The 14,561-nt window shown below is 41.5% G+C and overlaps 1 protein-coding gene across 1 annotated transcript in view; it reads right to left on the bottom strand.

Annotated features, from left to right (window-relative positions):
* The window catches only part of cpped1 (calcineurin-like phosphoesterase domain containing 1), a 56,587-nt gene that overhangs the window by 40,697 nt on the left and 1,329 nt on the right, over window positions 1-14,561 (bottom strand). The window contains exon 2 of the mRNA XM_049563506.1: window positions 8,768-8,986. Within this exon, the coding sequence (XP_049419463.1) occupies window positions 8,768-8,986 (219 nt within the window). The remainder of the gene's footprint in view (window positions 1-8,767; window positions 8,987-14,561) is intronic.

Below are 14,561 nucleotides of genomic sequence, written 5' to 3'. Positions count from 1 at the left end.
TCAACACACCCACTCACTCGCTGTGACTTCTCAAGACAGTTACCTGCTCTATTTACTCATGGGCTCAATCAGACATTACACGGACTCTGGACTCGGCCGCTGACAAGGTAAAGTCCGTTTAATGTCTGATCCAACTGATTTCACCATTTGTGTTCTCCCATACAGCTCTGCCGGGTAATGTCCAGATAATTTCAGGTTTCAGGTTAGTGGTGCATGTGTGAGAGGGGCGTTGGAGAAGACACCAGGGCAAACTCAGAGAAATCTGGGAGTCTAAATATCCCATCTGGCTAGGGATTGTCTTACACTCCCCCTGAAAGACTTGGAGGACATTTCTAAACTTCTACACCTCTTGGTAATCCCAAATCCCCTAAAAAAACTATTACAGGCCACAGGGAACTAGACAATCCCATCAGAAAAACACACACAGAACTCCCATGCTCAGCCACCTCCTCCAAAAAAAATTCCAAAATACTTCCACATGTCCCAAAACCAAACTCTCCCTAGACAGTCTTCATACTTTCCTCTTCTTAAGAATCCCACGGAGAGTCCCGTTTTATCAGCCTTTTATGGCAATTAAACAGGTTTCCACAGTTACAGACAGAGGACAGGGAAGTCCCAATGTAACCTCTACTTCACCTTTATGAGTTTCACACACTGCAGATATGCACACATACTTGGAACAGTTCTCTCCGTATATCATGCGTAACATCCCTCACGAACCCCCAGAGACAGAGCTTGGATCCTTTGTAGTGCTCATTAGGAGAGTGTTAAGTCCAGCATGTTTCTCTAATCTAATCAGCTCCCCACCTCCTCCCTCCGCTAACGCCCCCCTCCCTGCTCTTTATCCTCTTCATTTGTCAGCTTTGAAAATAAGTGAGAGAAAGACACGAGAGCGGGAAAGTGAGTGCGAGAGACTGAAGGAAGTCCTTGAGATGAGAAAGCGTCTCTTGGGGATTGGCTTGGATTGGAGAGGAGACAGGGAATTGGGATCAAGGAACATTCTATCAGTAGAGGTCTGGATGACACAGTGTTGTGGGAGCAAGTGCTGACCAGCATATCTTTAGGAAGCGGGACCTAGTTTTGTCTGGGGGAATGGGATTGTACCTCGTGGACCGCTGTGATGGAAAGAGAATAAAAGTCTTTGAATCCATCAGGGTTTCTCTCCATCTCGAGTGAATAACAACAGTGACAAACACTTTGACCTTATTGGTTTTTATTGTTTCAGAACAATTACAAGAACACACACAACTTTTGATTCCTCCACACTAGATTTAATTCACACGGACGCTTTTAGATAGATTCATCAGAGGCAAGAATAAATGTGTTTGTGTACGGTGTCAGACTTGCAAATGAAGGTTGTCAAAATAAGGTATGAGGCATGAGACCGCAGCTGCTCGCTAAAGAGAAGAGACAGATGAGAGAGAAAGATGGAGAGGAGAGGAGAGGGAAAGACAGACAGGAAAGCAGAATATGAGAGCGAAGGAGAGGAGCGATAGAGAGTGAAATCCGTGGGAACAGAAATACAGTTGCCAATTTCCTGTCGCCGACAGGCAGCAGTGTTGACAATACCGGTTGACAGCCAGCTTCCCCTGGCCGCCACCCATTCATTCTGTATTGTAAATAAACAGTTTAAGGGGAAATGTCAGCTGGGAGACGGAAGTAGCAGCTCCGGCTATAATATCTCTTCCCTCCTCCCTGCTGATGCAGCGGCCCAGTTGCCAGGCAAGTGACGGACATGGCGAGTAATGAGGATGGCACACACAACCTGCTCTGTTGGGGCTGACAGTAACAAGGGCTGACGCCACGGCGTTTAAAGGTCCCCAAGGCCTCGAGGTTTAAACCCCACGCTTACACTATCTACTGTCCCACTGTGCATCTGAAATAGATCTTGCTGCGACCTATAAATGCAACAGATCAGAGTGAGACGGGGGGAGAGATGTGGGAAAATGGATGGCGGCCATGTTTTGGTCTAAATGGTGCAGTCATGGAGATGATAAGGATACTTGGATGCAGGGCCTGAGATTCACTTTTTCATCGCCTGCCACAGTGGCAGGCAAGTTTTCTTTTTCCTTTGGTCTGCCACACAGAAATTCTATCTGCCACTTTTGAAATCTACAGTCTGCACTAAATGAAGGAATAACATCTAAATCATTTAGACATCATTTTTTATAATAAATGATGTCATTCAGTGATATATTTGCGCAAAAAACATAACATGCATGCTAAATTCCAGTGGTGGAATGTAACAATACATTTACTCAAGAACTGTTCTTAGACTTTTAAGGTACCAGTAAGGCAAGGCAAGGCAAGGCAATTTTATTTATATAGCACCATTCATACACAAGGCAATTCAATGTGCTTTACAAGGGAAATATGTTAAGATAAAACATTAAAGGAACAATAGATCATTAAAAACAAAAGCTAAAAGCAAGAAAAACAGTGCAGAAAATGTATTTAAAAAGCAAACATAAAGCAAAAGCAGCAGCAGACAAATATAAAAACAATAGCTACAGATGATCTGAGGGGTCTGGATGCTTCTGGATGCAGTAGTTTACTTGAGTATTTCCATTTTATGGTACTAAATCCTTTTACTCCACTACACATATTTACGTTTTATTTGACATTTAATCTGTTACTGTGCGGGGCGTCGGTAGCTTAGTGGATAGTGCCAGCGCCCCATGTATAGAGGTGATGCCTCGCTGCAGCGGCCGCAAGTTCGACTCCGGCTTGCAACCCTTTGCTGCATGTCGTCCCCCCACTCTCTCTGTCTCCCCATTTCACACTGTCCTGTATATTAAAGGCAAAAAGCCCAAAAAAATAATCTTTAAAAAAATAATAATCTGTTACTGTGCATATTCAAACTATTAATAATACAAAATATAGTTAACTAATAAATAGTGATATATTACTGTAGATTAAGTTGCTCAGCAGCATATAAACTTAAAATGAGCTCGACCTTTACCAGCTGCAACACTGAAATTAAGAACACATTAATGTCTAAATGATTATATTCCAACTGTACTACATGTGTTACTCTAAAATAAGCCATTCTGCATAATGAGTACTCTTTTGGGTTGGGTTCCTTTCACAACTATCTCTCTCTTATATATATATATATATATATATATATATATATATATATATGTATATCAAATGTATTGTAGTCAGCAACTGATGCAGCTTTTTGGAGATTGGTTGGTAATGAACTGCATGTTAAATGAGAAGTCCACTTTCATACAATTTGTATCCTCTTTTAGTTATTTCGGCCATCATTCCCTGAATTAATAATAACACTGTATTCATCTTCATTTGCCTTGGAACAAACATGGGCAATCTGAACATCAGTTGAGCTTGAAACAAAACTCTCATTTTAGCAAACTTATGTGGATGACGGCACGGTGGTGCAGTGGTTAGTGTTGCCTCACAGCAAGAGGGGTGGGGAAGCCCCTCTGTGTGGAGTTCCCATGTTCTCCCCGTGTCAGTGTGGTTTTTGTCCGGGTGCTCTGTCTTCCTCCCACAGTCCAAAGACATGCAGGTTAATTGGTGACTCTAAATTGCCCGTAGGTGTGAATGTGAGTGTGAATGGTTGTCTGTCTCTATATGTTAGCCCTAAGATAGTCTGGGGACCTGTCCAATATTAACATTTGCGCACTTTTACTTGGGTAAGAGTGTGAATGCAGGACTTCTACTTGTAACTAGGATTGGGTATGGTTCACATTTGAACCACATCTCGGCTGGCTTTCTAGATTCTGCAAATTTTGTGGTGCTTCCGCCTCCTTTCTAAGTCTGCCAGCTCCACTGAGCTCAGCTGTCTATGCTGCGAAGCGCCCTCATGCCAGTCATGGAATTCCATGGGCAACTTCCTAGCTATGGGGTGCCTCACGGTGCTTCTGTCTTCTTTGTGAACCCAGTGAAATTTGGCACCAATTTTATTTGAATCGGTACTTAGTACTGACATAATTTGGTTGGTACCCTTAAGAGTACAGAGTTTGGTCCCCAACCCTACTTGTAAGAGAGTATTTTTACACTGGGGTATTACTACGTTTACTTAAGTAGAAGAGTAGAGTTGAGTACTTCTTCCACTGATGGCAAACTCCAGTGTCTGAATTAAACCGTTGTTTTCATGGTCAGCCTGTTTTTTTTGGGGGGGGGGGGGGGCAACTGCTAATTTACAAATTGGCAACTGCTAATTTCTGTTCTCAGCACATCCACTCTCTCTCTGTATGTGTTTCTATCTACCGCACACTCACTATGCACTGACCTATTCCTTCAGAGCTGACACCTGAGGAAGTTGATACAATAACAAGTGAGCGTGTATGTATGTGTATGTTTCTTTTTATTGATGGATTTGGGTAAGAATTCAGTGTACTTCAACTGTCAATCAAAACAAATAATGTTCTACAGCCAATGGCTTTGCTTTATGTAGTATTTACAAGCGACTTTCAAATGCCTTTCCCTGTCTGCCAAAGTAGCGGATGGCCTGACGATTTTACCCGCCACTGCCAACAATTTACCCACATTTGGCGGGTGCTAATTTCAGACCCTGCTTGGACGCCTACAGCAAGACTCTTAGATGATAGTGGGAGACAGCTCCAGGAGTGTTCATGACTGTCGCTGTGCAACTAAAATTGGTGGTTGTTATGACCCAAAAAAGAGAAGAGGAAGGCAAGAGTTGCTCTATGACTAAGCCAAGCCAAATCTGTGTTGCATGTGAATAGTTTGCCTTGAGTCAAATTTTATGAACAGGGGCCAAGGACATTTTACAGATGACATACTGCACCACATATAACAAAATATTCTCCTAAACAACTTACATAATCTTGAAATCAGGATTAAGGCCAGATTCTTTCATCATGATCAAATCAAACAGATGCACTGAGAGACACTGACGTGCAAAGATAGAGAGAGACAGGTTTGCCCGCTGACTCCTTTTGTCTCTCTGTTTCCATTCCTTGAGGCCAAGGCAGCCAGGCAGGCACCTCATGCTACTCCCTAATTGTCATGCAAAGGTAGTTTGCATCGGTTGGCGGCTTGCGGCTCTTTTTGCTGAACATTAACTCTGCAGTGGGTCCTGCCAGCCCGTCCTCTTACCCTGTTATCAAATCAGGCAGCTGGACATCGAGAAACATGCACACCACGCTGTAGTCACTCATTTCATTACGATTTCAATAAAGACATCCACTTGCCACTAATGCCCGCCAAGCTACACAGTCAGTGTCTGGGAAACACATGAGTACTGTCAACTGCTTTAAAAGGTGCTTTATTTTATACCTGAAATTGTTTGGCTTATGTTTACAGGTTTGCATTAATCATCATATCTCTGTCACAACCGAAACAGAGACGCAGACAAACAGAAGGGAGCAACAACTGAACACAGCGTGAGTCAAACACAGCGTGTCAGCTCCAAACAAGGTGGGAAATGAGCAGCAAAATGATTATTTCCTTTACTCAACCAGCCATTTCTGGAGATAACCAACTATTTCCAAACCCCCGCTCTATTCTGAAAATCTGTTAGTTTGGCTAGACAGTGAAAGCATCTGGTGAATCGTTGAAACCAGCTGCCGTTGAGGCAAAAGACGTCGGCATGCTGTCCTGGTTCCAAGATATCTAACATGTCTAACTCCCAACGTAAGATTGATGGAGTGAAACCAATGTTCACTACTGTTAGAGATTATTCACAAATGACTGAACAAAAAGGTATCCTAGTACAGTGTTTACAGACTGTGGTGGGGAAAAACAGAGGGCCAACGTTCAAACCTACCTCAATTAGGAATATTCTGTAGCTGAACCATCCCAACACTGATGTACTTCACAGAGTGCATTAATTAGATTAGGACTGGCTCAGAGGGCAGCGGAGAATCACTAATCAGTACATATATAGGACATATGCCATTCTCTTTAAAGACTGATGAATGTCAGGAAGCTTTCTCGCCTTCTGCTAACAACATATCTGAGAATCTGCAGCGATGGATGCAATATAGGAAAGGTTTGCAACATTCTATATATTCACACTCACCTGACAGCCACATCTGGACATAATTCAGCAGAGCAAAGCACCACATCTAATATACCCATCCATAATGTTACATATTACGGTCAAATGCCATCCACTATCTCCAGAGGTGCATGCACGCATCGATTTCACAGGTCATCACTATCCGCTCCGACCAGCTGCACCGGGGTCACAAATAAAACAATTCTGCCCGAGGCTCAGAAACGACAGCCGCATCTGCACAATAAGACTCACATTACACTGCATGCTGATTTGGAATCATATATGACAGAAAAAGGCATGACATTTTGATAGTTTCAGTCAGAAACGTTCTTGTCACATTTTGCAGTTTTGACAAATATATTTGACATTGGCATAATAGCTCCTTTCAGAGCAGCTCTCCTGCCTAATCAGAAAGTCATCTCATGCTGGGCAGGTCAGAAACTAAAACACACAGTGGAAATGGAGCGAGCAGAGCCGAGTTTAACACAGCTGATCGGTCTGACCTCGAAATAATAAAAGGTTGATATAGCGGTACAAATGCCTGATGTGGCACATACATAAGTCTGTATATATTCGGTTTAAATAATAATATATTTATCAGCTCAAACTGAATAACATCAGCTTGCAAAGGCAGCACTGGCCACTAGCAAGTAAAGCACTCAGTTACATAAATCCTTTGTACACAGAGATCCTAATGGCATGAACTTGGCTGTCCCTGTTTTATTTACTGTCCCTGTTTTATGGCAGCTGATACCGTCCTTTGCTCGAAGGCTAAGGAGCTCCCAATTTGCAGAAATACTTGGTTGCTCTTTTTCTTCGAGTTAGCCGCTAACTGCTTCTAGCTGCTTTTTAAATCTTGCACACATAACACATAGTGAAAATGTCACACCCATCCCATCTTGCTGGCTGTCCTATTTACACAGACATAGATTCGGCGCCGTTACTACCTCCACTGCTGGCTTAAGACGAGACAACTCTGTCCATCCATTCCACAATCCTACTTTTTATACAGAACACTGATACGGGATAATAGCGCGATGATCCCAGCCTTGAACAAGCTGTTCAAAAGGGGTTATAAATACCACATGGAGACGACAAGAACTTGTTTTTTTCCTGGTGCTCGTGATATTGCTAATGAAGACAACTAGAGCTGCAACAATTAGTTGATTAATTGATTATTTGATCAACAGAAATTTAATTACTGACTATTTGGTCATCGAATAATTGTTTTAGTAATTTTTTAAGCAAAAAAGCCGAATATTTGTTGATTCCATGTTTCTTAAATTTGAGAATTTGTTGATTTTATTTGTCATACATTATAATAGTCTGAATAGCTTTGGATTTTTGGACTGCTGGTCAGATACCGTGTGAAGATGTCACCTTGGGCTCTGGGAAATTAATACACAGAGCATTTTTTACAATCAGTGGATCTAGAAAATATAGGGCAGATTAAATGATAATAAAAAAAAAGTTAGTTGCAGCCCTAAAGACAACCTTAAGCAAGCCGAAGAAAGCCCTTCATTCTACTTAAATCTGTTGCTGTTTAGTAACACACATCTTGAAGATTTTCGCACTGGCCCAACTCTAAAAGCAAAGCCATCTCCTCTGCTACCCTTCTGCGTGCCACAACTCATGCTCTGCAAGAATGCAGACACACTAATGGATCAGCAGAGACCAGCTACTAACCAGGAGGCATAGATGACTTAATCTTCTTGCCTGGATCTACATTATAAGTTTAATTTCTCCAGGATCCAAACTAATATAAGATCACTTTACAATAAGAACAGAACTATGGATGAAAATGAATGTCAGTCATATTAAAAAACTGTATTGTGTGAATAAAAGCAGGATGCAGCCTCACGACCTGAGTGGGAAAATTTTTATGTGCACTGGCCTCAAATCTCAAAGGTCATCTAGTGTCTCTATAAAGAATAAAAGTTATGGTTTGATGGCTGATAGAACAGTACATCATTTAGCAGTGTTTGGGTGGTAGCTGTTGATCATTTCTAACTTTGCTCAGAACCATCCTTTGATCTGCTAGATGAAAAACAAGATATCAGCTGTGGGCGCTGAATCTGTCAACACACAGCTTTTGGGAGTGCTGAATACAAATGAGGCATAAAACAAGTTGATTGGTGAAACGGTGTATCGTGCGTGAAATCACAGCTTGTGTTTCTAAATAGTTTGCTGTTATCTGTAATTTGGGGAGAGCCATTTCAAACACTTTGAAATAAGTGCAGCATTTGCATGAGCATGCGTGATGTACCAGATGCCACGAGATAATGCACTGTGTCATTTGGTCTCACTAAAAAAAGGCTGAGCGGAGTTTAAACTCGCACCACCGGCATCTGTGAGTTGATATAATGTCCACCAACATTAGGCAGATAATTGGTGGCTACTCTGGTTGATGCCAGTGTCTGGTTTGCCCACAGGAACCTCTCTTAGCTGCTGTGGCTTGTTTTCAGTAGTAAGTATGTGCTGTTGTAGTTTCTTTATAGCACTCAGAACTCAGCATGTATTTATAGCTAAGAGAATTTGAAAGTATTTCAATGTTTAGCAAAAAGAGCAATGTACTTCAAAACAGCGTTTCATCACGCCGCAACAGCAGGACACACATAGAAATATGTTAATTCTCAAAGACTTTACCGGGCAAAAAAACGAAATGACAACCTCTCCATTTGATGAGAGAGGGCGGCAGCAATTTTCTCATGTAGTTCTTGAAAACTTCATCTTTCAAGTGTAGTGCATGTGCTTAATTTGCTCTATCCCTACCTGGCATGGCATGAACCAGGTCACCACAAAGCACCATGAACCTCGGCCTGGGTCTGAGCTGGTTTACAGCCTCCACGGCCTGCTTAGTGAGCTCGACCTCTTCGGCCCATTCATCCCCTCCACCGTCGCAGTCGCCGTCCCTCCAGGCCTTCATCAGCCCGAGCTGGGGGTCCGCAGCCTGGATGAAGCAAAACGGTCCTGTCCATTCATGCTCTGCATCTGGAACAAAAAGAGACAAGAATGACATAATCACATATTTACTTCAGCGTGTTAAAAAGTTTTCTAGTGTTTTACATGTGCAAAACACAACACAAATTTTGGGTTCCATGCAGTTTGCTAAAAATGTTGTTGATTGTCAGTCTTTACAACTTGAGCACTTAGCAATAAGTACACAAAATGACAAATATGGAGACAATCGCAACTGTATCCAGCTTTAATTATAGATTCTTTTATAGTTGACAAAGGGCTGTACAGATGACATACATAGGGGTACGTACACAAAATGGCAACAGAAGTATAGCAAAGACATAAATGACATGTCATAGACTCGAAGTTTCTAGTCTTGAAATCAGAAATCCTCCTTAGCCAAAGACAGGGACACAAGACAGCTATGTCTGAGGCTTGTGGTAATTAACAAACCATACAACCAATGTTAGGTCCTAATAGGGAATTCTACCTGATTTTGACTTGTTAGCTTGCTAGCTACCATAGTTCAGAGCTGGATGATATAGTTTTTATGCAAACATGAACTCTGCTTTTGTTGGATGTTGTCCTTAGTCCAGTCAAACAAGTTTAATATATGGCTTATATATGCAGCCCTATATGCCACCAGTGTTTTGGTTTAACAAGTGACCCTGTCAACTGGTGAATAACATCTGAATGTGTCGGTGATTGCCTGTAGTAACTTATGTAAAAAGTTGGCATAGATGATAGCCACAGATGAGCATGTATTTAAAACTGATTAAAACGCTTTTACGAGGACACCTACATGGTCTGTTTGTGTTTTTAACAGCTGCCGTGATTCGTCTGAGTCACCAGCTAATCCAATGGATGTATAAAGACAACTGGATACAGTGTTGGAGACGGGGTCTCGGTCACTTTTATAAAAATAGCTCAGTGGCACCATGGATTTATAAAGAGGAATGAATGCAGGGATTGAGGTGGGCCTCCATTTCTTTCTACAGAACAAAGAGCCCATAGAGCAAGCACACTAGAGAGTAACTGGCTGAGCGGCTAACTTCCAGTTTAGCCCTACGGTAACTTGAATGGGGATAAAATAAAGTAATCATGTGGCTCCTCCATATTGTCAACAGTGAAACAAGTCATTTCTTGGGGGGTTTTGACGCTCAAAAAAATGTCTTCATTGGTTAACAGATGTCTGTTTTACTAAGTTAGTCTACTGGAAAAAGTATTTTGGGGCTCCACATCATCACACGATGAGACTGGACATTAGAGTTGGGCGGTATCCAAATTTTGTTACCATTAAACTTTCCCCACATTTTCCTGGAGTATACGGTATTACCGTGACTAATTAAAAATCACTTTGAAGGGCTCAGAGGGAGTCGCCAAAATGTTAGCTTGTGCCTATACCGTTCAGAAACAGAATAGCAAACATTACATAGGCCTAAGAATACTGAAAAATAACAACAAAACATGTACAACATTAACAACTTTTATTAACAAATATTCAAAAAAGTGCAAATGCATCAGTCAACCAAACAGAAATAACAATAAACTGTCTGTGGGCTACAGTCCACTTCCATAAAGTCCGTTGGTTTATTTTTTAGAACCTATCAACATAAATCAAATAAATTAAAAGTACTGCTCTACAGCATCCAGTACTAGGTCTCATCAAATAAGAAAAACTGTACAATAAATAACAAGGCATGACTGACTCTATCACATTCCCACCAGAGAAGGAGGTCTTTGTCTCCCTGAATAACAGGCTCGCGACAACAGGCAGTTATCTCTGCTCCTGCTCGCTCCTGTATGGTGCCGACCAGACCTGCCACCACATCGGCTCTTCTTTGAAGGAGACTGGTCAGAGTCATCTGTTTTTCGGTGGTTTGGGTTGCGCTTCTCCCTCCTTCACTCCGATGGCCACTGGACCTGCTGCTGCTGCTTGCAGAAGTTGTGAAGTTGTTTTTCTGTGCACCAACTCGCTTGATGCGTGACTTGCCATCTTTTCTTGTCTTTCTCACGTCCGAGCTGTCACGTGACAACATCACATCCAAAAACTTTATCAAGTGTCATCTCCCATCAACAGTTAAGGGCAGTTATAAGAGAAACATTATAGCCTACTAGGGCTGGGAACGATTAACCGATACGACCGGATATCCGGTTTGACAAGCGAGAGATAGGGCTGTGTCGGTAGCAGCCTCCTCAATCGATACAAATCAGCCATGAATCCTTAGATGAATCGATTGTAGAGTCATGGATTCGGGTATCGCAAGACTAGCAATCGGTAGACTGCTGGTTGGATAAACCAGGGAGCAGCCAAGCTGCAGCAGAAACTAATGGCGAATCCTGCCGGTTGTGGGTTGAACACGGGGTCACAGACACAGACAGAAATACATATTCCTGTCAAATACGGCGGCGCATGATAACAGCTTACCAGCCGGCGACCGAGAAGCCCGGCTCCAGGTCCAAGAAGTCTTCATCGGTGTCATGACTGCCCAGAAATACCAGCCAAGCCCTGGCAGCACACAGGTATGTGACGTGTCAGAGGAGAAACGGGCAGTTCACATTTCCACAAACCTCAGCGCACTTTAGGGACTGTTCTTTACTTGTCAGAGGAGGAGGGTGGCTGGTTTTTTGGCTATTTTGACCCCCCCCGACCCCCCCCATGTTAATCACTTATTCATGCTGTTTTTGAAGTATGAATAAGTCAATAAGTAATTTATTCCATTGAAATATCATTGTTGCATTATAGAAAAGTGATTTATCTTTTTATAAATGACAGCAAACACAGAGAAATAGTCTGACATGCTGTCAGTGATAAGCTGCTAGTCATCACAGTCCATGATATCAACTAATAACAGGAGATGTCAGATTCTGCCCCTACATTGCATGTTATTATTTTATTCTGCTTTATGTTTATATTGTACAGTGTTATAATAAACTTTATTCCAGACTCAAGTCCATGTAAGATACATACAAAAACACAGACAATACCATAAAAACAACACAACAAGTAGGTTTAAAACACTTAAAATTTTACTTAAAGTTCACTTCACTTAAAGTTTAAAACTTCTTCTCATTTTTATATTGATCCCATCCAACAAAATGATGTTCATTCAGCAAGACTTTTTTTGGTCCATGTCTAAAAATAAATACATTTGACATGTGATTTTGTTGTTGTTTGTCTTTTTATTTTATTTTTGCCAGTGCCATTCAGCAACAATGCTTGGGGATGTGGTCTTTTACAAATTTGAAAATACTGTAAGAATGTCACTTTTATAGAATTGGCTTCTTTATTTTATAATGTATGATTACTGTCTACATCAACAAATGTTAACCATAGAATCGTATCGAATCGTATTGTTCATACACTGTACACGAATCATTCTGTATTAAAAATATATCGTTTTTGAATCGTATCGTAACTCGTGTATCTAGATACGTATCGAATCGTCTATCACAGAGAGATTCCCAACCCTACAGCCTACTATTAGTTTTAAACTGTAAGAGTATTAAATTGAAAACTCAAGCACACATACATAGGTGCTGGACAAACACTCATTATTTAGACATTAAATAAATTATATTTAATATTATATCAGGCCCCTATAGGCCTATATGCGCGGCAGATTTTTTTTTTTAATGACGGTAATGAAACTGATACTGTTGCTATTTTTAGATACCGCGGGATACCTTATTACCGTATTATCGCCCAACCCTACTGGACATTATAATTCCACTGTGTAAAATTTGCTTCAAAGTCCTGTGCTCTTTCTGGGGGCTTGGTTAACATGATTACTTGTTAAACTGAAACACCTTCTGCTCTGAAACAGTCATGATCCTGTTGTAATTCTGCAGAACTTGAGACCGCTGTTGGAATATCGATGCTGACAACCAAACACTCAACAACCAGAAATTCTAATGCTGGTAGCAGTTTTAACTCAAGGCTTAAAGCTTGCCAGCTGGTCTGGATGGCTGGAACAAAGCGCCACTTCCGTAGCCAACATGCACGTGCACATTTTTGATGACATCACATCACTGTGAAAGGGTCTACTGGCTAAATGTCACCTTACGTGTTAATGTAATATGCATATAATTGCGGACATTCACTCAAACGTAACTCATTTAATGGACACAGCTTTCCTTAGCAGCTGACCTTTTGATTTTTCTGCCAGTTATTCACATTCTGGCAGGAAATGAACATTTTCTTCTCTAGTGTTGAGGTCGAAGGATGCACTGCACAAGGTAGCAAATATAAAAGCTTTAGTGATTAGGTGTCATTACAGCATTAGTCATTCGGCAGTATAAGGCCGTCTGTGAAAGCTTCACACAGAAAGCCTTGTATTTATTCTTGGAATCAACACAATGCTTGATGAGGTGAAAGTGCTGTGATTTGGATGCAGGACTGCTGAGAACTGAAGATCCGGATGGGAAACATACAGCCTTTTGTTCAAGCTGTGCATGCTCACTCCATGAGTATCCAACGCTAAATAATTAAACAGCTACACATTGGAGCATGAATGGGAAAGAACAAGTGTTTTATATAATCCTGATATTGTGTAACCACTCTAATCACTCAAATATTCATTAACAAGGACTGTTCCTGGCGTTCCATGTAAAGAACGGAAGCAGACACTTGACACCGCCTGGCTGATGGTAATGACAAGTTCGACACGAAGGCCAGGAGAGAAAGCCAGGGCAAAGCGATATGGAAATGGAGTCCCCTTGTTTCCCACAAACAGACAGATGCAAAGAGCAGGTGTAAACAGTTTCTGCTCAACTCATTTAGTTTCCGGAGGATGTGAAAAGCAGCCCTGTAGTTATGAGCTGCTGTCACTGTGGAGAGTCTCTGCATCTGCATTCTGCGCAAATCCCCTCACTCACACTCAGCGGGAACTGCTAGCTGTTCAGCATCCTCTGTGTTTAACATGCTCTCCATGTGTCTCTCTCCCAAATGAGTTTATGATAATTCTGTCCTTAAGAGAAACTTGAACAAAGATAGGAAAAAGAAAGAGTGACAAAGAGTGTCTTGCTCCTGGGAATCAGGCGAGTAAAAGCTTAACAATGATCCCCTCTGTGTAACTGACATTTATAAAACCGTGAGGGGAAACACATTCGACTTTTATGATTATCATCATTATCTCTTCAACCAAATTACTTCAGAATGCCTTCAGACCAAACTAGCCTGGCCTTGATCTTAACTTATGACTACACAGTGAGGACTGCTGATGAATTTTGATTTTTAACAGCTGCCATGACCGCTGCAGTATAAAGTTATGTTTCCTACTTTATCTCAGAAGCCAATGACAATCGATCGGGGTTTACTTCTTAGGAGGATGCAGAGCAGATCTGTCTTTTAAGCAGATCAAAAACTTGAACTCCTGCAGCTGAGAAGAGCTTCTAAACTCAGCTTGAGTGTTTGCATATGCAAATCACTGCCTAACAATACACACATAAGTGAGCAGGTAAGACTTGCTTTTCTTTGCAAAAGAAAGTTTTTCAATCACACTGGCACGCAACTGTGCACACAAATACACATACAACATGTAAATGTGCATGAACACCCACACGCATGTTGCTCCTACTCCTGAGTTATTAGCCACTTTCTTTGTGA

The sequence above is a fragment of the Epinephelus fuscoguttatus genome, linkage group LG20 (genome assembly GCF_011397635.1).
Source record: "Epinephelus fuscoguttatus linkage group LG20, E.fuscoguttatus.final_Chr_v1".
Taxonomy (NCBI): Eukaryota; Metazoa; Chordata; class Actinopteri; order Perciformes; family Serranidae; genus Epinephelus; species Epinephelus fuscoguttatus.
Note: the sequence above shows the minus strand (reverse complement) of the source record. Positions and strands in the feature narration are given on the sequence as shown.